Here is a 25,211-nt window from a genome sequence, read left to right as displayed (position 1 = left end):
AGTGGAGGAGTGGTTGCTGCGTGCTGATCGCTCTCTCGCAACCCCCCCCCCCCACCGGAGCAGTCTGCTGAGATCTGCAGCCAGCATAATCTCCGCCTCCTGCTGGCTTACTAGCTGGCAAAGTGGGCCATAGGACAATTGTGCCACCGTGTGTTGAAATTCGGTAACAGCATCCCAGCACTAAAGCTTCGTCCCTCACAGTGGAAAAAGTTTTCATTTGATAATTCTATCTAAAATTGAATGAATGAGTGCAGATTAAAAAATGCGTTTTAACATGGAAGTGAATGGGATGAAACTGGACATTAGGACCCCTGTAGGCACCCTATATTAATAACTATTTTTTAAGAGCGTTTCAAATCATAATCTTTTGACATAATGAAAATATATGTAAAATGAAGATATGGTCCCAATTTCATGAAATAATCATCAACACAGACACCGCTGTGCTCACACACACACACACAAAAATTCAAAAATCACAGAATCGGGACCAGGGGTGCACAAGGGTCAGAATCTAAGAAAACGTCATGCAATGTGTTGCAGCACATAGAGCTGACAGGTATAAAACAGTGTATTGCAGCACGTAGAGCTGACAGGTATAAAACAGTGTGTTGCAACATGTAGAGCTGACAGGTAGAAAACAGTGTGTTGCAACATGTAGAGCTGACAGGTAGAAAACAGTGTGTTGCAGCATGTAGAGCGAAAGGTTATCCTATAACCTATTATATGAATACTGGCTGAGCGTCTCGCTCTTTGCCATAATGAGATATCTCTTATCTCCTAGCACCTACTGTGCTCACGAACAAACAATTGCACTCACATGCACGTGACCAGGCCACGCCCCCACGTCCTACTATATGATGCCGGACATGGTCACACTCTACCTTCCTCAGAAAAGGTTTCTAACACTGAAAACCCAACCAAGGGACCTCAGGGCGCTAAGAGCGAGACGCTCAGCCAGTATTCATATAACTAGGTTATAGGATAACCTTTCGTTATATTATCATACTGGCCAATTGCGTCTCGCTCTTCGCCATAATGAGATATGGGGCAGAGCAGACGCGTGGCCCGACAAGTGTACCCCCTGAGGGCCCGCAAGCCCTACTACCAGGGGGGAGGGGAGTCCCGTCCACCCGCCCGTCCTAGCGAAAGGGGGGGGAGGCAGTCAACTCCACCAAAGTGCGAAAAAAAGGGAACCAGAAACCCCTAAAAGCGCACAGTACAGGCGGGACCACGTGTGACACATCACCCCATGGCACACACCCACACACCCCTGCTAACCCACCGACAGGCAGGATGCAGGGGAGGTCCCAGACCTCAGAACCGCCTGGGAGACAGAACCCCCAGTCATGTCCATGAGGTAAAACATAACGAAGGGAGGACCAGGAGGCCGCAGCACAGATGTCCTCCACCGAGGCCCCCCCTAACAACACGAGTGGAGTGCGCCCTGACACCCCCAGGGGGGACCTTTCCAGCCAACATGTAGCAAAGGGCAATGCCCTCGCACAACCAATGTGACAGGCGCTGCTTGGACAGTGCCTTACCTGCGCAAGGGCTACCGTAACAAACAACTGTTGATCGGCAGCCCTGAGATCCTGCGTCCGACTGGGGTAAACCCCCAAGCACGGACAGGACATGACAGATGAAGGCTCGCCTCTAATCCACTAGCGTGAGGAGGCGGATGAAATGCCTGAATCACAATATCCCTGGAGCGAAAAGAGCTCCGGATATTCTTTGGCACAAATACTGGATTAGGCCTCAGAGTCGCACCGCTATTGGCCCGAATAGACAGGCACTCAGGCCGCACCGAGAGAGCACACAGCTCACCCACGCGTTTAGCGGAGGTGATGGCCAAAAAGAACGCGGTCTTCAAGACAGCAGATCCAATGGCGCCTGCTCAAGAGGCTCAAACAGGGCCTCCGACAACCGGCCCAGGACCAGTTGGAGGTCCCACTCGGAGACAGAGAACGTTCCACAGGCTTGAGATGCAGAGCGCCAAGCAGGAACATCCCACGAGAGGGTGGCTGAACAATGTTCCGCCCCCACACTCTACCATACGCCACTCCCCAGCGTAAGCCGCGGTACATTTACATTTACATTTAGTCATTTAGCTGACGCTTTTATCCAAAGCGACTTACAAGTTCTGTACGACAAGCCATCAGGAAGGGCACAACTCTATCAGCTGAGTAACAATGTTCATCAAAGTGTTGAGTGCTACAGTGTAGGTTAGTTTATTAGGACAAGTGCATGACAGTATGGTTAGTTAGGGTTATATTTTTTTTTTATTTATTATTTTTTTTTATTCAGATAATGGTTGAAGAAGTGCGTCTTTAGTCGACGGCGAAAGATTGGACGTGTTTCGGCTGTCCTAACTGGGGTGGGTAGTTCATTCCACCATTGTGGGGCAAGGACTGAGAATAGGCGACTTCTCTTTGATGACCCTCCCGGAGCTTGGATAGGAGTAGGTCTGAGGCGGCCAGAAGATGCAGAGCGTAGGGGTCTTGAGGGTGTGTAGTTAGAGACCATTGACCGGAGGTAGGCGGGAGCAGTTCCCTTTGCCACACGGTATGCTAGGTTGAGGGCCTTGAAGCGGATTCGTGCAGCAATGGGGAGCCAGTGCAGGTCTCTAAGAAGTGGGGTGACATGGGCCGACTTCGGTAGAGGACGGAGCGCATGCGTGCCGGATAGCGTTAACCACAGAATAGTCAAGACTCATCCCCACCAGATTCACACTGTCAGCAGCCAAGCCCAGAGGCTGCCCCAGAACAGGAAGGCAGAACAGAGTTCCACGTGCCTGAGAGAGGGCCCGCGGTGACCACGGAACAGGCCACGGCGGGGCCACCAAGAGCTGAATCAGGGCCGGGGACCACACAGCTGAGCCCCGGCCCGGCACGACCAGGACCAAGTCCTGCACTCCCGACGTACCCGCCCCAACAGCTGAGCTATCAGGTGTAAGGGGGGGAAAGCATACAGAATCCCGGACGGCCACGGAATCGGTCCCAGACCTTCCCGACTATGTCTGGACGTAGTCCCTGTTACAAAGAATGAAATCAGGAATGTCCAATCGTTGCTTTTCTTTTGAATCAAATCTTAAGGTCCTTTATTTTCTATTAGTTACAAATTCTAATTCAGTTCAGTTCGTTTTCTTCCAGTTCAGTTCAGTTCAATTCAAAGTCTCTTTACATTCTTTCAGTTCAGTTCAGTTCAGTTCAAAGTCCTATTACATTTCATTACATCCTGTGTGCTCGAAGAGCACGCCACATATATCACAGCTGGTTCCAATGACAATCAAAAACAATTCAGCACAGCTGCAGTGTTTAGGCACACGTTGGCAGGAGCTGTCCACTCTTGCGTGGTGCTGAAAGACAAACTGTGTTAGTTTTGTTGGCGAACAAGCATTGCACTTTCATTGTCATTAAAGAAAATGAAACAAATAAGACAAAACGTTATCACCAATTAACTATGTGTGTGTATTATATTTTACTTTATGAGTCTGAAAGAAAATGTATATTATTTATAATAATAGTTGCAACAAACTCCGGCCCGATGAACACTGTTCATCAATTAATCTCAAGGTTATACAATAACTGTATTGGCCGTCTGATTATTTTTCTTCCTGGTAACTGTATTGAGCAACTTCTAGTTTTGCCATCACAACCTGGGAATACTTCATGTATCCTACCCATTTTCCAGAGTTGTCTTGGCAACATGTGTTCGTTCACCAGTACCACATCACCTTCCTTCAATGGTGTTGTTTTCTTTGTGGAGGATGCGTGAGCAGATCTCAATTCCATCAGGTATTCACTTCTCCACCGATTCCAGTATCCATTGACGAGACGTTCTCTGTACCGCCATCTCTTGTTCATGTCCTTTCGAGTTCCTTGTTGTATGTTTGACTCTTTTACAGTCTGTGGTGGTAGTGTCGTCAGTCGGTTTCCTACCAGGAAGTGAGCTGGGGTTAGAGGTGCCACCTCGCTTTCGTGGTCCACATAAGTGAGTGGTCTTGAATTGATCACAGCCTCCACTTCAGTCAGAAAGGTCTGCAGTTCCTCGAAGCTCAGAAATGCTTTTCCCACAATTCTTTTGAGGCTGGTCTTGACTGAACGCACCATACGCTCCCATATACCGCCCCACCATGCAGCTCTTTCCACAATAAACCTCCAGTTTATCCGTTTTTCTGCAAAGAAGTCCTTCACTTGGTTGGATTTCATTGATTTCCATATTTCGTTCAAGTCCTGTGATGCCCTTTTAAATGTCTGTGCATTGTCTGAATAAATTGTTGAGCAAATTTAGTCTGACACTAAGTCTGACACTAATTCTAAGTGAACAGCTCTGGTTACTGTGCACGTGAATATAGCAATGTAGGCCTTTTTGTGGTTAGGTCTGACGTACAACGGCCCTGAAAAGTCAACTCCTGTCACTTCAAATGGTGCAGCTTCAGTTGTCCTGTCCGTAGGTAAAGGTGCTGTTATTTCTTGACTGGCCTTGGTTGTAAACCTTTTGCAAATGAGACATCGGTTTAGAATCCGTTTAGTTGCTTGTCGTCCTCTTAGGATCCAGAAACGTTCACGTAGCTGTGTTAAGGTGTTCTGAAGTCCATTATGCATTACCTCTTCATGCGCATGTTTTATTTCCAGTTCTGTAAATACGTCATGCGTGGGTCGAATAAACGGGTGCTTTTGTCCATATCTGAGGCTTGATTTTTGCAATCTACCTCCAACTCGCATTACTCCATTATCCAAGAATGGGTTTAGATCTTTAATTTTCGAGTGCTTGTGAATATCCGTTCCCTTTTACAATTCCTTCATTTCTTGTGGGAAGGCTCTCTTTTGCGTTTCAGCAATCCAGTATAACTCTGCTGTGTTCATTTCCACTGCCGTCAGTGGCCCTTGGCGTTTACTTTTATTGTGCGAGTTATGCACAAATCGGTTTACCCATGCAGTAATTCTGAGAACTGTAGTTAGCCTACTGTAATTTTCAAGCGGAATAATTGCAGGTTCTGTTAGGTACGTTTTCGTTTCGGTCACAACATGGTACTGTTTGACAGTCTCCTCAAGGGGCTCTTGTAGGCTATGCCCGTTGGTTTCCTTTTCTATTTGACGGGGGTCCGCGTCTCTTAGCCATTGTGGTCCATTCCACCATAAGCTCTGAGTCTTTAAGTTTTCCGCGGATATTCCTCGCGTGCCTAGATCGGCTGGATTATCTTTACCAGGACAGTGTCGCCAATCTTCTGGCTCGGAAAGCTTTTGGATTTCAACTATCCTGTTTGCAACGAATGGTTTCCACTGGTTGGCGGAGCCCTTTATCCAGTGAAGTGCGATTGTTGAGTCTGTCCAAAGGTAAGCTTTTATCGGTGTGTCTCTGGTGTCCAATATATATTTACTAGTGCTGTCAAACGATTAAAATATTTAACTCGATTAATCGCATGATTGTCCATAGTTAACTCGCGATTAATCGCAAATTAATCGCATTTATTTTATTTTTTTTACCTTAAACAGATCTTTTTCAAGTTCCAAGTTTTAATACTCTTATCAACATGCGAGTCAACAAATGCTTGCTTTGTGCAGCCATTTAACACAAAAGGATGACCCTCATGCATTGCAAATTTGCATCAAATTCAAAACAGAGTGATGCACAAAATAACTTAAAAGAAAATAATAATTTAAAACAATGAATAAAGTGTGCATGAAATAATAGGGGAAAGAAAACGTTAGGAACTTGTTACATTCACACACACAAGGGCTGATTAATCACACACCCCCCTCTCTCCCTCACACACACTCTCCCAGCTCTTTTTCTCTTTTGCCCCTTCCTCATCTCTCTCACCCCCCTCTCTCTCTATATCTCACACACACACACACACACACACACACACACACACACACACACACACACACACACACACACACACACACACACACACACACACACACACACACACACACACACACTTCAGAAACAAACATAGTATCAATGAGAGCATCAATAATACACCTGGGTGAAGTCTAGTAAAAAAAAAAAAAAAAGGGGCTACCTTCGTTTTGGCACATATTAACGTGCAGGTGCTTTCGTCATTCCCAACCGTGCGTAAATAGCCTACGGCGCAGTACGCGGTTTCACTGGCATCGCAGAATACGTGTAGTTGTCGCTCTGTGATTGAACTCGTAGTTCCAGTGTCGTAGGGTCTAGGAATTACCATATTCTTGACAGTTTGTAACTCTCCATACCATTCTTTCCATTTTGACTTTAAATCGGTGGGCAAGTCCTCATCCCACTCTAGGCCTCGTTCCCATGTTTCCTGGAATAGTCGCTTGGCCCTCACCGTGAATGGTGACAGGAACCCGATAGGGTCGAATAACCTGGCGGCTGTTTGCAGGACTGTCCTCTTTGTGCATTTTGTATTCTTTGATTCTCGTAGAATACTTGTCAGATCAAACATGAAATTGTCCGATGTCGTTCTCCACGTCATTCCCAGAACCTTGACTGGGGCATTCTGGTCCGATTTCGTTTCCTGTAGTTTGTTCTGTAGTTCAGGTGAATTAGTTTTCCATTTACACATCTTCATCGCGGCCTTGTCCATGATTATTTTGGATTCATTATACAACTTGTATGCATCTTCTACTGTATCCGCTCCATTTATGAAATCATCCACATAAAGAGTTTCTCTTAATGCTTTTACCGTATAGGGGTAGGTTGACTCCAATCCCTCCAGATGATGTCTGATAGTTGCTGACAGCAGGAATGGGCTGGCAGTCGCGCCAAATGGAACCCTTGTCATCCTCATTATGCATTCATTATATTCGTTTTCATTCTCTGTATGAGGTGTCTTGTCTGTCCACAGGAACCTCAGTGCGTCTCGATCTGTCGGGTTTATTGAGATCTGTAGGAAGGCCTTTTCAATGTCCGACATGAAAGCAATTTTGTGTTGTCTGAATTTCAATAGTACATTCAATAAATCAGGGTTCAAGTTGGGCCCAGTTAATAGACAGTCATTAAGTGAGTCACTATTTTCATCATGTGACAACGCATCGAATACAACCCTGACTTTCGTCGTTGCGCGTTCCTCCTTCACAATAGCATGATGTGGCATGTAGTACAATGGGTTACCGGTGATATTGGTTTCGACTGGTTCAATGATTTTCTTCTCCAAGTAGTCATTGATCACCTCATTGTATCTTGTGAAGAGTTTCCCATCATGTTTGAATCTTCTCATCAGATGTTGAAACCTGTTCTCTGCAATTCTGTAGTTGGATGACAGTTTCAAATTATCTGTGCGCCATGGTAGTTGCACTTCATAACGTTCTCCGTTGTGCGTAATGGTTTCTTTGAATTGTTTCAGGGCAATTTCATCATTGGCGCTCAACTTAGTTTCTAGTTCAGGGTTGATTCCCAGGGATTCTAGCTCCCAAAATAAGCGTAACTGATCAGACAGTGTTTTATTATCTACATTGACATGCATCACTCCGACGTTGGTTATAGTGCTGACGTGCATTGTAGTTACCGTGCCTTGAATGAGCCAATCCGAAGCTGCTCTCGGCTGCCACTAGTCCATCTTGTAGTCTTTCAATCTTCCCAGAGACCACTTTCCAATAGTAGTCGGATCCGATTAATATTTCCACGTCTTGATTTTCCATTCCGTGGACCTTTACGTCGGCCAACAGCATTCCTTTTTCTTCCATCTCCGTGCGTAATGGCTCTCCGGGTACACTCATTAGTGACGTGCACACTTGTGGTGATTCCAGTAATTCAATTTCGATTGTTTGGCCATTTCTTACATCGGATAATTTTGCCTGTACTTTATTGCAATGCACTCATTTTGGTTGTAGGCTGCCAAACGTGTGTAATTGTATTACCTCGGAGCCTATTACCGGTAGATTTAGTTTGCGTGACAATTATGTCCTTATAAAGCTACGTTGACTCCCACCGTCCAACAGGCATCTGGTCAATTTACTCCTGGTTGCGTTTTGGCCAACCAACCACACTGTTGCTGTTTGGAGTAAAACATTGCTATTATGTCCTGAATTATATCCGACGGTAGTATCAGTTTGTAGGTTTGTGGGTTGTTGCGCTACGCGCTGTCTTGGTTCATAAGGGCGCATATCATGGGGTTGAGCGCATACTACTTTGTGGTGTCGCCGGCCACACTTCTCGCATGAAACCTGCGCCTTACAAGTTCTGGCCATATGTCCTGTCCCCAAACACACAAAACAACGTCCTTGTCTTTTAAGGAATTCTCTTCTTTGTTCGACTGTATTTTCCATGCAGTGTTTGGATATATGGTTGGCTTTGTTGCAAAATATGCAGTTCTGTGGCGCTCCCGTATATAATGCAGCTGTAGACGCTCTATAGGCTGCGGTAGGCCTATGTCTTTGCTCATAATTTAGTTTGTCAATTTGTGGGTTCAGATCAATCAAGTTTGCCGTTCTTTCTCGGCTTTCAACTTCTCTTTTCAGGAATTTCATTAGGCCATCTACTTCCAACATGTCGTCTTCCTCTCTTTGACGGCTGAACGCGAGCGTTATGCTCTCTGGCACCATTTTCATTAGGATAAAAAGATCTTTTTGGCCAAATCTGTTTTCCAACATTTTAATCGCAGCATCATGATTTTCATTGGTTAATGCGAGACCCGTGATTGCGTTTGCAGCCCTTCCCGTGAGATAGGACTTTAGATAATTAAACTTGTCAGCCTTGCTGAGGTCTGGGTTTCTATGAACTGCCATGTCGTACTGGCTCCAGAATGTTTGCCATAGGCTAATTTCTCCGTTAAATTTATCAATGATCAGTCTCGGGAGTTTGACTGCAAAACCATATCCCTTGTTGGAGCACACTGATGAACGGTCATCTTCTTTTCTTCTCATAGCCTTTTTCAATTTGGTTTTACGCACACATATATCCTCTTCATATCGTTGCACACCTTCAAGTTCATCTTCAAAATCCTCTTCCTCAATTCCGTCTTCAATTTCTGTGTTCAAGGCTTTCAATGCAATTTCTTTTTCCACAAGCATGTCCAGCATTTCTTCATAATCCACGTCCACATCTTCTAATGACACTCTTGTCTTCTCATCTATCACACCTCTTACCACACCTCTTTTCAGAAGTAGTTTCTTTAGTTGTGTCTTGGACATCGCTGCTGTAGGCATGTCTGTACATTCCCTTGATCCTTCTTTGTCTTCAAAGCACTTCTTTTCTTTGTTCCTCCCTGGTTTCGGCACCAGCTTTTGTTACAAAGAATGAAATCAGGAATGTCCAATCGTTGCTTTTCTTTTGAATCAAATCTTAAGGTCCTTTATTTTCTATTAGTTACAAATTCTAATTCAGTTCAGTTTGTTTTCTTCCAGTTCAGTTCAGTTCAATTCAAAGTCTCTTTACATTCTTTCAGTTCAGTTCAGTTCAGTTCAAAGTCCTATTACATTTCATTACATCCTGTGTGCTCGAAGAGCACGCCACATATATCACAGCTGGTTCCAATGACAATCAAAAACAATTCAGCACAGCTGCAGTGTTTAGGCACACGTTGGCAGGAGCTGTCCACTCTTGCGTGCTGCTGAAAGACAAACTGTGTTAGTTTTGTTGGCGAACAAGCATTGCACTTTCATTGTCATTAAAGAAAATGAAACAAATAAGACAAAACGTTATCACCAATTAACTATGTGTGTGTATTATATTTTACTTTATGAGTCTGAAAGAAAATGTATATTATTTATAATAATAGTTGCAACAGTCCCCACTCATCAGGGTGAGGACCGCCCCGCGACATCACACCTGCACCCACATTCACCCTGCCGGGGATGTGGAGAGCCCTCAGGCAGAGCAGATGGAGAACGCCCAAAAAACCACCTCTGCATCCTCCTCATGAAGACGAGGCCAAGAGGGACCCCAGCAGCAGGCGCATTACGGACAGCGCCGTAACCGTCCTAGGACGGAACCTCCCGAGCGCGCCGAGAACCCAACCACTCATCGCCGCTCCGAGAGGGATGCCCATATAGACCTTGAGCTTAGAAAAAGCCCAAGTACTCCACCCGTTGACTGGGAAGAGGAGAACTCTACCTCCAGTCTACAGCAAAACCCAGGCTGGTGAGACACCACCTGCCTGGTATGAGACCTGGCGATCTACCCTGACCGGCCAAGGACCAGAAAGTCATCCAGGGTAGAATACAATTCGTAAACCCCGACAACGCAGAGGCCCCAGCGCGGTCTCCACGCACTTGGTGAAGATGCGGGGAGCCAGAGAGAAGCCGAACGGCAGCCTCTGGTACTCGTACGCTAAGCCCTGCAAAGGAAGCGTAGGTAAGCCCTAGGATGGAAGATCGGGATGCGAATACGCATCCTACAGGTCTATGGAGGAGAACCAGGCCCCCACCTGACAGTGTCTAACAGGTGGGAGACGGTCAACATTCTGAACCTTCCATGGGTCTGACATCCCCCCCCCCTGATCTCTCAGGCACCAGAGAATACAGGGAGGAAACGCCATGCATCGTGTCCTCCTTTGGGACCACAACGATGGCTTGCTTCGCCCACAGAGATTGGACCTCGTCGGTCAGAGCCATCACTGCTGTTGACCCCGACAATAGGGTCTGTACCAAACCTGAAAACGGGTGGGGTTGTGTAAACACAAGTCCCCGCCTCAGCGTTCTCTCCATCCACCTCGACATATGGCACTGCTGCAGCCATATGTGATGATAATCCCAAGCGCACCCGCCGCAACTTGGCGCTGGTCCGCCAGAAACCGTAGATAGGCGGCCCGGTCCCACCCGCTGTGCGTTGCCAACCCTGGACTCGCCAACTGCGTGAGCAGGGCGTCTCGTGGAGCTGGGATACCGCACCCCACGACACTACCAACGAGGCAATCGCACCCAAGGGGGGACCCCGACAGAAAGGGCCGGTTTGATACGGGGGAAGCTGACATCACACTGGGTGACAAAAGCTTCCCCACTGAACACCTCCCCGGCATGGATTGCTGAGGAACTGTTCTACAGCTGGACATGCAAGATGTGAGGTCCCCACACTGCCCGATAGGGTGGGTTCCTACACACCGTAGCCCTGCAGTGATATTACTACCACCCAAATCACGCGCGCCTGCGTGACCACCGCCGGTCTTCCGGCCGTGGGAGGCACTAACGTGATACCCGGCCTGGCGAGGGCGGGGCTGGGGGAACTTGAGCTGCGACCCCAAGGGCCTCGAGCTGCCCCACGGACAACCTTTGTTGTTGACAGACACAACACCAGGCTCACCAAACACAGACGCAGAACGTGTGGCGTGGGAGTCGCTTGACAGCACAACATTCTCACGGACAGACCCAGGCCTAGCCAGCAACTGGGTGTCAGCCCCTGTCCCCATGAGAAGCGAAACGTGGGGCCGCTTGCACTTCATTGAAGGCACACGGCCCGCAGCCAAAGGAAACAAATCAGAGCCCTTATCCCGCTGGTGTTGGGGGGGGGGAGTGACCGGAGAGCGAGCTAGACACAGCTAGACGGTGATGTTTTTTTAGGGCGTGCTCATCTAATGTAGCCGATCCCTCGGCCGCCAAGGCTGTCGGCCTTGCGATCACCTGTTTTGTTTGTGTCCAGGGTACCTCAGGCGGGGGAAACATGGCCGCTGGTTGAGGGCCTCGCCACAGCCGCTGGCGAGGCCGCGCCCTCACCTCTGGCTGCGTGGTGTGAGGCGATGTGGGGCCTAGGTCAAATACCGTCTGCACTCCTGCGGAAAGACCAAAGTCCCTCTGCAGAGAGGGGAGCCCTGAGGAGGGAAAAAACGTCTCTCCTCCTCAAGGGGAAACTGATCCAACCAAGATGTCTGTAAACAAGCGTTGACAGCATCCTAGCCCTCCCTGCAGTTATAGCTTGCGGCTAGGTCAAAAGCTAATAACCTCAAAACCTTGCGCGATGTTTTGACGTCGGCTGGCCCTATGGCCCCACCACCGACACCATTTTTGACAGAAAAAACAGCAATTCGAACAATGTTGCTAGTCGCTGCTAATTCTATACCGTGGCAGTATAGGCTTAACAGCCCACCAGCCACCTGCCGGGCCAACTCGCCTCATGGCGTCGGCCGGGCGGGACACCGTTCCACCATGTCAGAGGCAAAGGACTGATGCCACCTGCTTCACAAGCACGGAGCACCAGTGGTGGCTGCAACAAAAGACTACTACTAGTGAAGCACTGCCTCACTAGTAGGAATGCAGCAACCTCCACTGTGGTGTGCACCCATGAAGGGGTAAATGAATAAATGAACGAAAACTCCACTAACACACTGCAGAATGGGCTAGCCCATACACACAAATGTTAAGGGGATGCAGAGAAAAACACCAGTCCCGCACACAATTCATAGATTCACAAAAAGCACACCAGCCCTAGGCCTCAGCCCATCCACCCATGAAAATGGTAAACAAGCCCCTGTCAAAACTCCCAACATTAGACACCGATTGACCGTCAGCATGAATGGTTAAGAGGAGGGAAGACCTTTTAGTAAAGACAGCCCTCGGCGGCGAACAAGAACGGAGACCCAGCATTGTAGCATTAGCATTAGCCGCGCGCACTAGGATAGCTGGGAAAACACCCAAAACAGAGTCATGACGACCATTTTTTCTCAATATCCTGCCCCTCGCGCCAATACACAACTCGGCTGTCTCACGGGACAACGAGCAGTATCACAAATGCTAGCATTAATGCCTGGCAGCGCAGGCCCTACCTGTGCGCGACCTAGCCCGACAGCTAGCCGCCGTGCGACGTCCCTCGATCCGCTGTCACGAGACGATGCGATGCGCTGTTAGGATGTGCCGAAAAGATTCCAGGGGCTGGTGAATCTCCGGCGAAAACCCAACACTGTGTAATTTCTCTCTGCATTTCATAACAACTAGTTCATGGAGTGCACTGCAGCGTCCAAGTTGGAAACAAAAAAAGAGGAAGGTAGAGTGTGACCATGTCCGGCGTCATATAGTAGGACGCGGGGGCGTGGCCTGGTCACGTGCATGTGAGTGCAATTGTTTGTTCGTGAGCACAGTAGGTGCTAGGAGATAAGAGATATCTCATTATGGCGAAGAGCGAGACGCGATTGGCCAGTATGATAATATAACTGACAGGTATAAAACAGTGTGTTGCAACATGTAGAGATGACAGGTATAAAACAGTGTGTTGCAACATGTAGAGCTGACAGGTATAAAACAGTGTTTTGCAACATGTAGAGCTGACAGGTATAAAACAGTGTGTTGAAACATGTAGAGCTGACAGGTGTAAAACAGTGTGTTGCAACATGTAGAGCTGACAGGTATAAAACAGTGTGTTGCAACATGTAGAGCTGACAGGTATAAAACAGTGTGTTGCAACATGTAGAGCTGACAGGTATAAAACATACGGTTATCCTATAACCATAGTTATATGAGTATAGCGAGTGCGCTGCGCTCTATTAGAACATATCCATATCCAGTCTAATACTGAATAAATTTCTTCACATGTACACACCCATCCGCCTTGCCACACCCCCATCCACTCCGCTACATAAGCGGGGATGTGGCCATACTAACAGCTCCTTCCCAAGTCTTTCATCACCGAAGGCGAAGACCACGGGGTCCTCAGTGAGTCAGTGCAGAGCACTCGCTTAACTATAAATAACTATGGTTATAGGATAACCGTATGTTATATATCATATAGCTTACGGTCTGCGCTCTATTGGAACACAGGAGCTGAGCAGAGCGGAAGCTCGACAAATGTACCCGCTGAGGCCCCCCACAACCATCAGAACCGGGGAGGACCCGAGCCCCCGGACCCCCCTAGTGGAGGACAGGAGGGAATCGGATCCGACTGTGCGAAGAGGGTTTAGCAACTCAAACGCACAGGGTAAGCAGATCGTGGGACTTACCTTCCCACAGAAGAACCCACGATTACACAGGCGCACAACCCACATGCCACTAGGGAACGAATGGGAAGGGGGAAAAAAACCTGTTACAATCCCTAATATCACAGGGTCAAGGTCAAGAACCCAACCCTGTGGCAAGGCCGTAGCAGCGGAGCGCAAAGGAGGACCCAGCCCCAGGAAGGGTCAGGACCCCCCGGAAAAAGGGGGCCTGGTGAGGCGAACGACGCCGCAGCATCGAAACCCCACCAGGCGGTCACTAGTGACACCACCCCCCACATCACCAGCGTATCGGACAGGGCCCATCCAAGAGCAGGCCCTTCCCCCCTACAGCACGCCGCCCCCTGAAGCACTCAAAGAGGCTACACCCCCACAGCGGGACCAGGCAGCGCACCGGGGAGATAACCCCCAAAGAGGTTGATCCCTCAATCCAGGCAACAGGTCAAAAGGACTCAACCAGTGCCTGGAGCACTGCGGACTAGACAGGCGCCTAAGGGGTCTGCTTAAAACAGCACCCCGGCGGAAGGGGCATTCGGTATGCTGTGCACCATGTCGCAGCCTCCACAAAAAAAACCGACCCTCTAGAGGGGCCGAGGCAGAGAGGGCTGACACGATTGGCAGACGTCATGAAGGGTGCGGGGGCACACTCGCAGGCAGACGGGGTCAAGCCCGGCCTAACCCGAGAGTCGACTCCGCTACCAACACACCTGGAAACCAACCACCACCTAACAGAAGGCGGTTGTTCCTATAACCCCCCCAAGAAAAAACTCCAAAACACAACTGCGGGTATACACCGGCTATACAGCAGTACAAGTGTTTCAGTTCTTAACCCAGGCCAACAGGTCGACGAGAACGAGTCCGGACCTGGGCCCGGCAGACCGGGACGTACACAGGGATGCCAGAGGGGTACAAGAACCACCTCGACAGCCCCCCCCCAGCCCTGCCAAGCAGGAGAAGAGAGGGGTGAAAAAAGAATGGAGAAGGACCAGGCTCCTTTAGCACAGCACAAGGTACAACACAATATGGACCAAGCAATAGTGAGGGATAATACGCAGTGACATAACCACGAACACCTCCATAACATCAACCCCTGCAACGCCCGGGCCAACCCGGCATTTTTCCCCCGAAAAAGTACAAGTCCTTCAGGGTACCAGAACAGCAGATCTGCGCCCCAACGGTCAACGGGTTAACTGACCTGGTCCGGCGCGACCAGAACCAGTCCTGTGTCCTAATCACGCCACCATCCCCAGTCCTAAGAGGGGGGTAGGTACGCGTGTTGATCCAAAACATCACAGAGGGCGCCACCAAGACGGTCAGAACATAAAAGCACCGCGCCCGGTGGCCCACCCCAAAAGCGTGAGACCCTCCGCCAATGCTTTGATCTATTCCGTTATCTCCCCCCAGTGATGAACGAGAATTCATCGAGACTAACCCAGTACACTGGCGCTCGGAAGAGACAAACTCCATCCTAGTTGCCCCATAAAAACGCTGTTTCAATGATGAGCAACCAAGGCGCGCAAGCCCATGCATGGTTCCACACAGAAGCACCCAGGGCCAGCACTATGTACACGTCGAGACTCAAAACATATCAATGGTAATTCTAACAAGAACCCAGATAACGTTCCCTCCAAGCCGCCTGGGAGAGCGGCAGGAAGCTGGCCAAGACACAGATATGGGTCCCATATGACACGTCCGAGGGAAAACACCCGTGTCAACCCTGCCCTGTATAAAAGAGAGGAGACAGGGAAACCCCCAGAGAGACTTCCCATGTGAGTAATAATTGAAAAGATATATGTAACATTGAGCTACGTGACCAAGCTCAAGACATATGCAACAGAGCGCAGAGCAGAAACGTATTTTTAAGTTCTCACACACCGCATAACTCATCTTGACAATAACAGAGGTCCACAACATGGAGCCTGAAAAGAACTCACGGAAGTCTCACAACCAATAGAAACTCGCCCAGTGACGTACTCTATGGCGGGGGGAATTCCGTGACCCACCTGCCCAAATATGGCGTGGGACCAGGGAACTCCCTCCCCCCCCCCCTCTACCGACCCTGTGACGCGCTGACCAAACAGCGTGACAGGAAGCCCGAAGGACAGGAGGTCCAACCCCCTGACCAATCAGAAAAAAGGGGAGGGAGGGTTTATCAGTTCACCCCCTCATGACTCCTCACCCCTGATACGATGCAATGACAAAGCAGAGCCATGACACCAGTCATAGCGTGCTACATGAAGCGCATCTATACCTGTTTAAGGTAGAAAAGGAAGAAAAAACACAGACCAAGAGAGGGGCCAAGGGCCCTGGTACAAGAGCTTACACATGTAACTTCTGTAGGCCAACACCTAACCCAGTTGGGGATCTTAAACGTGAAAACGATACACACAATCCTCCATCACAACAAAAAAAGGGCACCGTATCCCCAAAAACATAGTGAATCAACACACATTTTGTAAACAAAATCATATTTGAGAGGAGGGGGGGGGGGGGGCCCAGGGGAAAACCAGGGAAACCCACCCCTCATCACCTTACTCCTGATACGACGCCAAATGTGTAGAGTAAGCTTTACATCATGCACGCCAGCACAGCCGAAGACCTTGTTTGATCAGGCACAGCTCTGCTTATGGGTGAAAAAAACTTGCCACCTGTTATTGTCATCATTACCCTCAAGTAAGAATAACAAGCTGAGAGAGGGACTCATCCCTCGATCACATGCCACTATGCACAGTATTGTAGGGTAACCCAGTCAGTTGTGGGCTCAGCCACGTTGTCTAACGTTACATGAACACACACAACTTCTCGTCATACAACAAAAACCCAGTTCATTTTTACTCACATAAAAAACAACGCTGTTCCTAGGTAGAGAGAAAGGCACAAGCCTTGGCCAACGCTACCCAAGCTATACAAAGCGACCAAGACAATTCACACACAGCACATGTCGTATCTCCAAATGTAGTGAAGTAAATTATGTTCTCTAGACAAAGACATCGTTATTAACAAAACATTCGGGAGGGGAAGGAAGGAAGAGTGGGGTAATATCCAATGGACATCTTACCTGCACCAAGGAACGCAGGGCGAAAAGCCACAACACAGGTTGGTCTCCACGTTGACGAAAGGCCTCTCGCTGGCGGGCAAAAATAAGCTATGGCCGGAGCCTCGCTCCGGCGAGACGCCCCCCTCTTGCAGCCGGTCATGGTGCAGGCCCGACTACATCTTCTGTCAAAGATGATGTCGTAGTCAGAGTGCCAGGGCCTGCTATTCTCACGGCTATGCCAATGGTCGTAGCACAAGCTAACAGCTAACCCTAGGCTAACTGATAGCATCAAGCTAACGTTCCCAGCCGAGCGAAGTCGGTAGCTAACGTCGTAGCTAACAGCTAACTGGCTAACAGTTAGCTCAACCCGGCTATCGCTAGCCACTAGCTCACGCAGAAGCAAGCTAAGCAGCTACACTGAAAACTGCACAACGTGAGAAAGCAATACAGGCCAACACTTCAGACAGCCGCTGTCTTTTCCTCTTCTTATCCGAAGAAAAGAAGGGAAAAAAAGGCAACACACATCCCTCTTCAGAACGGTGTTTACCAGACACAGCGGTGCCGGCAACAAGTCCCACGCGGACTATAGCCGACTTGAGCATGGAGATATTCTCATAATGAAACACCAAGCTCACCTCCCTCGCACCGGGTGCTTTTCATCATGAAAATCGGGGCCAGCACAGCGACAGTGGGTATCCGTTTGTCCAGAGACCCGGGGATTGAACCGCAGATTCTGAATCACGGTCCCAGGAAAACAAAGCTCTTACTTGAGGAGGCGCTAATGTTAACGTGGGCATCAAACCAGAACCCCCTCCACGCTGCTAAGTGGCAGCGAAAAAGGATACCAGCCTGGAGCCGGCCTTCGTAAGCTGTGTACCGACATACCTGGCGCCTGTGTCGCAAAAACATCACCCGCCCCAGAGAGGCCGTCAGCCATCACACGGCTGAGCGCCTCCCAAGCAAAGTGTCCAACTGCAGAGCCGGAGGTAATGCCGGCGGGGATTGCTCAGCGATGCGAGCCCCTAATACGAAGCGCCGGTGGAAGTCAGAATGATCATCATCTTCTAGACACTCCGGTGGCGAAGACATTATCGCTGTATTTCCTCGAAAATAGTGAGAGAGAAAACAAACATATAATGTCAACGCAGCTCCTTCTCTTCAACGTAGCTCCTTTCCAACTATTTTGGCACTAAACTCAAGTGGTGTATACAGACACTTGTCGGTGGTGAAAATAAGGAAGGAGCTGTTAGTATGGCCACATCCCCGCTTATGTAAAGGAGAGGATGGGGGTGTGGCCAGGCGGATGGGTGTGTACATGTGAAGAAATTTATTCAGTATTAGACTGGATATGGATATGTTCCAATAGAGCGCAGAGCGTAAGCTATACGATATATAACAGTGTGTTGCAACATGTAGAGCTGACAGGTGTAAAACAGTGTGTTGCAACATGTAGAGCTGACAGGTATAAAACAGTATGTTGCAACATGTAGAGCTGACAGGCGTAAAACAGTGTGTTGCAACATGTAGAGCTGACAGGCGTAAAACAGTGTGTTGCAACATGTAGAGCTGACAGGTATAAAACAGTGTGTTGCAACATGTAGAGCTGACAGGTGTAAAACAATGTGTTGCAACACGTACAGTAGAGCTGACAGGTAGAAAACAGTGGGTTGCAAACGTTCTGTCATAATGTAATCACAATGGGAGCTCCACCCCCAGTCCCCACTGCTCTTCAGAATGTAGTTTTGGCCCAAGAATTTCAGCCACTCCCCTCATAAAAAGCCAAAGTCCCAAACCATACTTTCAATTGGTAGATCAAACAACCACTCAAACTGTAGCCAACCCCTGTCAAAATGGTGTCAGCGTTTTTCATTCAAATGGCATCCAGGTGTTTCCCAAAGTTTCAACTACAACCGTGTGAAATCAGATTATTCTTTCTGTTTGGGACTTTTGGGAGTTTTTAATCAAAAGGTGATTCCGTCAAGTATTTGAAATCCAGTGTGGTGTAAAAGAGCCCGAGTTGAGGCTTGAGTGTTCTCACACTGTTATTTGCAATTCCTCTTGGAGGGCAGATCGATTACCATTTACATAAATAGTTACCTGCTTTTGCTTTAGAATCAGTAATATACACTGACTAAAAAGATAACATTTAACTAGTGAGATTACTACCAGGTCAAGTGATTACAGAAAGTTCTGGTAACAAAATTATAATTTCTTTATTGGCAGATGTTTTAGTTTTAAGTTTTTAATTGTAAAATGTATATTAATTATGTACATTTGTGATTTTTTTTCTTTTTTCTTTTCCTTTTGTAAGTCCACACGGGTGTGTTTTGATTTGTCTGTAAACAAGACCGAAAAATAAACTTTATTCATTCAAATAGAAGGCAATGAAACATGAATATTGCTTTAACAGAATCTAAGAAAACGTCATGCCCCCCAATGACTTCCATTGGCATGATTAGCATGATGCTAACAAATGCTAAAAATCCTTCTGCTCCTAATATCTCAAAAACCCAAACACATGTGCAAGTGGCTTTTGGGTGTATTGAAAGGTGTGTGATAAATTTGATACAAATTCCAGCATAAAACAGAATGCATTTTCTATTAATATATTTGAGCCTGAACAAATCGCTCATTAGCTTAACATTAGCTGCCCCAGTGATTCTGAATGACACTTTGTGCACCCACTATTATGTTTGATCATTTACATCCAAATAAGACTTGTTTTTAACAATGGGGATAACAGATCCCTGGAAAATCACCACAAAACTGGGTTCATGTTCGCTTGTCAGTGGACTAGGCTTTTCTTCCTGATGACATTTGTCTTGATGATAATTGATTATTCATTATTTTCAATCTCTCATGTTGAAAAGAAGATTTAAATGTTTTTATTTGTTCATGAATTTTCAGAAAGCCCTGTTTCAATCGTGTATTTTCATTATTTTAAAGAAATGCATTCCTTGAAATTTTTTTATTTGTAATTTGTAACAAGATACATTTTCATGTATTACATATGCACGCACACACACATACATACATACATACATACATACATACATACATACATACATACATACATACATACATACATACATACATACATACATACATACATACATACATACATACATACATACATACATACATACATACATACACACACACACACACACATGCACATTCTCACAGATGTACACGCACAACACACATACACACAGCCACACACCTTTTAATTTGATACAAAATAATTCTACCCTATACTCCTTCAATCTTCACCCTCCCTGCACACCTTCTCCCCATCCTCCCTTCATCCTCCTCTGCTCCCCATCTCTGACTCACCAAGTTACCCACGTGACATTTGAGTTTTAATTTGTGTTAGGCTAATTGATTCCTGAGGATAGATGTGAGTGTTTCCCAACGCAATGCCCTTTATCTGCTGGTGCTTACAGCCTCTTTGCCCCCCCTTTATGTCTATATCTCCCTCCCCCCCCCCCCCTCTCTCTCTCTCTCTCTCTCTCTCTCTCTCTCTCTCTCTCTCTCTCTCTCTCTCTCTCTCTCTCATATATATATATACTCAGAGGTTCTATTGGGTTACAGGGCAGTTTGTTTACTTGTTGACGACAGATAGCAGTCAGCCAGCGCCATGCTAATCACAATTAGTTTCTGAGTGTATTTGCATATGTGCCCTTGGCCCTAATAAATAACTCTCTCGGATAGAAATAAAGAAAGCCAATTCTGCAGCGGCTCTAGGATTAAATGCAAATGAATGAATGATAACTAATGTCCATAAACATAGAAAATTGCCAGGGGAGCTGGTTTTGGGGAGTTTGTCCTTGAGAGAGTATAGAGTGAAAGCTACCGAGACACTAAGAGTAAAAAACATGGATTTCCACTGAGATAAAGACAGTGACTGTATGAAAGTGATATCAGGGGTATTGATGTACAGCGGCTGAGTGCATCACAGATAGTAAAGAGGGCATAATTTTTCCACGAAAGCATTCAGCAAGATCACTAAATTCTTGACATCAGTGGGATACACTCAAGAGGTTCTCAAAAGATGTGACAGCAGCTTCAAGGGCTCACTTCTAATCCAGGCAGACTACTCTTTTTTACTGTACCCTTTTGAATAGTCCACATTCTGAAATGATGTGGTTCAGTGTGCAACTTAGTAGTTTAGAGAAAAATAACACACACCACTGCATTCTCCTTAGTTAAAAGTTTGAAGCAAAACATGTCTCCTCTCTGTGTCTTTTCACACAGACTTGTCACCTCTGCCCAAGGGTGTAGGAAGCATTTCAAAAGCTGCTGGGACAGTTTTGAGATGTGGTCGGGACGCGTCTATATTAATCCCAGCCGAAGAGTGTAAGAGCGCTTCCGCATTCTTCGCCGCGCATGCGCATGAGGTCCTCGCTTAGTTCAGATGCCCCATTCAACACGGTTAATCACAAACTCGAAACTCCGTTAAGCTCCAGAGAGAGAGGCTGAAAACCCACAGTTCTTGCCCGACGGATGGGAGCCGAATCGCGGATCCGAGTTTTCTGATGAATAGCCCCAAAACATGGAGGTCGCGAACGGCGCCGGCTTCGCTGACCAGAGCTCTCTCAGATTCAAAGTTTTAATTGCAGCCTGGAACATACATGTTTCGGAACCAATGTGTAACTAGACAGTTACAATATAACATTTATATTAATTAACCCAGTTAATGCCTTAAGAGAAAGAGTCTGGTGGTCAATTACTATGGAAATGTTGTGTCTTACTAATAATAACTAATTCCTTGGTCAATAGAAGTCTCTGTGATACTTTCTGAATATGATTTGGGAATGGGCAGGGTTATAATAAAAGAAAGACAGTGTAAACAATATAATTAACTCTGAATATAATAATGATGAAAAATAAACAGGATACACGTCAACAAGGTGCATGAGATGAGGTTATATGTAGTGCACCTTGTTGTGTATCCTGTTTATTTTTCATCATTATTATATTCAGAGTTAATTATATTGTTTACACTGTCTTTCTTTTATTATAACCCTGCCCATTCCCAAATCATATTCAGAAAGTATCACAGAGACTTCTATTGACCAAGGAATTAGTTATTATTAGTAAGACACGACATTTCCATAGTAATTGACCACCAGACTCTTTCTCTTAAGGCATTAACTGGGTTAATTAATATAAATGTTATATTGTAACTGTCTAGTTACACATTGGTTCCGAAACATGTATGTTCCAGGCTGCAATTAAAACTTTGAATCTGAGAGAGCTCTGGTCAGCGAAGCCGGCGCCGTTCGCGACCTCCATGTTTTGGGGCTATTCATCAGAAAACTCGGATCCGCGATTCGGCTCCCATCCGTCGGGCAAGAACTGTGGGTTTTCAGCCTCTCTCTCTGGAGCTTAACGGAGTTTCGAGTTTGTGATTAACCGTGTTGAATGGGGCGTCTGAACTAAGCGAGGACCTCATGCGCATGCGCGGCGAAGAATGCGGAAGCGCTCTTGCACTCTTCGGCTGGGATTAATATAGACGCGGTCGGGACATATTGCCCCTACCTCCCCCCCCCCCATGCCTGTACAGCTTTTTACTGTGAAGCTTTCTGGCACTCATTAGTATAATATCTTCATCTATTGTCTTGACATGACAATACGACTGAAATCTCTACTTTTGTTTCACTCGTTTGGTTTAATCATTTTAGGGTAAGGATTCGGAATTCTGAGGACCTTCTTAACAGACCTTTACAAACACGTTCCAGAGGCAACCCTTCTGGAGTGGATAGAAAGGCAATACCAACCAACACTTTGTCTCCCTCTCTCTCTGCCAGGTGTGTCTTATGGAGTGTGAGGGCAACGTCTCCCCGGCCTCTACGTGGGACCTCTGTCGCAAGGCCTCCTCCCTGCGGCCATTACCCTCCATCTCCATGTGGAAGAGAGCCCAGGAGGAGGTGGAGGCCATGCTGTCAGAGGACGGGCTGACAGATGAGGGGCTGTTGCCGTCTGTGAGCCTGCAGAGGTTCGGCCACATGGCCAGGGCCTTGGGGATAGACGAGAGGAGCCTAGAGAGCAGGGGCGGCCAGCTTAACTCTGCCTACAATACCCAGAATGCCCTGTCTATGGAGGATGAAGGTGAGGAGGACAGAACCCAGGAGGAAGGAGGCGGTGATGTAACAGAGACAGGGCAAGGTGAAGTCGGGTTGAGTGTGTCCAAGCGTTTTGGGGGATTCTGGAAAGGGAGGCACGGTTACAAGAAGCTCATCTCTCCGGGGAGGTCCGTCCAGAAGAGGTATGGTGGCTTCATAGGTGTCCGGAAATCTGCCCGCAAGTGGAACAACCAGAAACGCTTCAGCGAGTTCCTGAAGCAGTATCTGGGGATGAGCACCCGTGCCACTGAGTTCAACAGCGTGTCAGAAGACCTCACCCAGCAGAATGAAGTTTAGTGGATTGCACCTTTAGCTTCTGCCATAAAAGCACCCCTGTATTGTCACAAATACCTATTTCGTATTTAGTTCAACACTTGAAATTGGCCACTCTGACCACAATGTTGCACAAATTGTCTAATCACAAACGACAACACTGTAAAAAACTGAGTGTTAAAAAGTATCTGTATACAGATTGAGACTTCTACTGGAGTACTTGTAGCTCCCAAGACCATAAGACGTATCAGTGCTTATTTTGTATTTCTTTACTCTGTTGATTCAGTTCCAAACCATTTGCCTTTAACTGTCATACGTCTCTAAGAATTCTAGAGCCCCCCCATAACATTTCAACTGAGATGTAGCAGTTGTACTACCATGGATGTTGCTTTTGTTAAGTGGTTGTTCTGAGCATGAGTTCTTATGCCATGGATCAGGGACTCAGCAAGAAGATCAAGTTATTTAAGTTAGAATGAAGTGACTTCTGTCCTTTTGTTGATTGGTCCAACAAGAGAATGTATAATAATAATGGCTATGCTGATACTTGGTGTTATATCCCTATTGACATTATAGATGCAGAAGTGACATTCTATTTGGTAAAAGAAAAGCTCAGATACTTCACTATGGAGATTGTATGATATTTTGCAATAAAATAAAATATTAGATCACCTTAAAACATATGGTGAAATTGATAAATCTGCTTAAAACTAAACTTAAACGACTAACTGTCTATTTCCCAGACAAAGAGAATTAATGAGTTGCAGGGCCAAATGGAATGTCACTTCTGCAGTCTATAAGGAGTTATACAATTCTACTAAACCATGTCTTTCAAGTAGAAACGAATCTTCTTCTAATCCAATCTGATCAAACATCCCCCCCCCCCCCCCCCCCCCGTTTTATGGCATAGCAGCACCACGATCTTACACTGCCCCCCTGTGGCTAACAGGAATAACAAGTCCTCAGTGAAACATTTAGTCGTGCAAGTGCAGCCTCATCTAGCAAAACCACTCAAGAAATATTTTCTTCACTATGTGCGAGGATGCATCCTATATAGAGTAAGGATACAGATAGCTTGTATCAAAATAATCCTCCTTCATTCTGGTCAAAAATACCAAAACCAAGCCAAACTCTATCCATGCTAACGTGGTAGAAAATGTACCATGGTGTTCATTCTGGGTCTTGTTTGCAGACACCAGCATACGGTATGTACAAAAAATGAAACAAGTGTTGGTTTACTTTCTCTAAATTATAACTGTGCAAAACCATTGTTGTTGTTGTTCAGTATGAAGATCTGTAAATAGTTAAATTTTAACATGTCAATAAAGATAGTTTACTATTTATTTTGTGGCTTGTCACACAGCAACTGGTTCTGTGTCCTGAGGTGTTTTGTTCAACATTCCACAAAGAAAGGTTACTTTACACTTTACAGCTCAACTCATTCGAACACATTCTACAAACTTCCAAATAATAGGTCATAAAAGACAAATAAAAGACAGCACTAAGACAATTGTTGCAAAGTATATTTCAACATCAACAATTCAGAGGGTGTATAAAAAGAGTGCATCATAAAAAAAACATTGTATAATATTCAACACTTTTTTTTCTCCTATCCATAAAGAAATAGTACCTTTATAAGGACCAATATAAATACAAATTAATATGTTTTTCTCTCTGGGTTCATTGGTTTACTGCGAAGAAACATAGATGTTTCAGAGACAAGCTAAACAATCTATATAAATCTATATAGATTTGGGTTCTGAATAGTCATGTAAAAAAGGCTTAGGGTTATTTTGAGCAGCTATAAGTATATGTTCTAGACAAAAATACATCTGTAGAGAGATGAAACTCAAAAATACATGAAGAATGAGCATGTGTGACACCCGCTGAAGGACAATGCTGGCTCCACTTTATGTCATTATTGGCT

General features: G+C 46.5%; 1 protein-coding gene across 1 annotated transcript in view; it reads left to right on the top strand.

Moving 5' to 3' along the window:
• Positions 1–23,311, top strand: part of LOC311247001 (prepronociceptin-like) — a gene marked incomplete at both ends in the record, with an annotated part of 35,176 nt that extends 11,865 nt beyond the window's left edge. The window contains one exon of the mRNA XM_084337279.1: positions 22,700–23,311. Within this exon, the coding sequence (XP_084193405.1) occupies positions 22,700–23,311 (612 nt within the window). The remainder of the gene's footprint in view (positions 1–22,699) is intronic.
• Positions 23,312–25,211: the final 1,900 nt, after the last annotated feature.

Source organism: Notolepis coatsorum (genome assembly GCF_963971535.1).
Source record: "Notolepis coatsorum genome assembly, chromosome: 20".
In the NCBI taxonomy this organism is placed as follows: domain Eukaryota; kingdom Metazoa; phylum Chordata; class Actinopteri; order Aulopiformes; family Paralepididae; genus Notolepis; species Notolepis coatsorum.
Note: the sequence above shows the minus strand (reverse complement) of the source record. Positions and strands in the feature narration are given on the sequence as shown.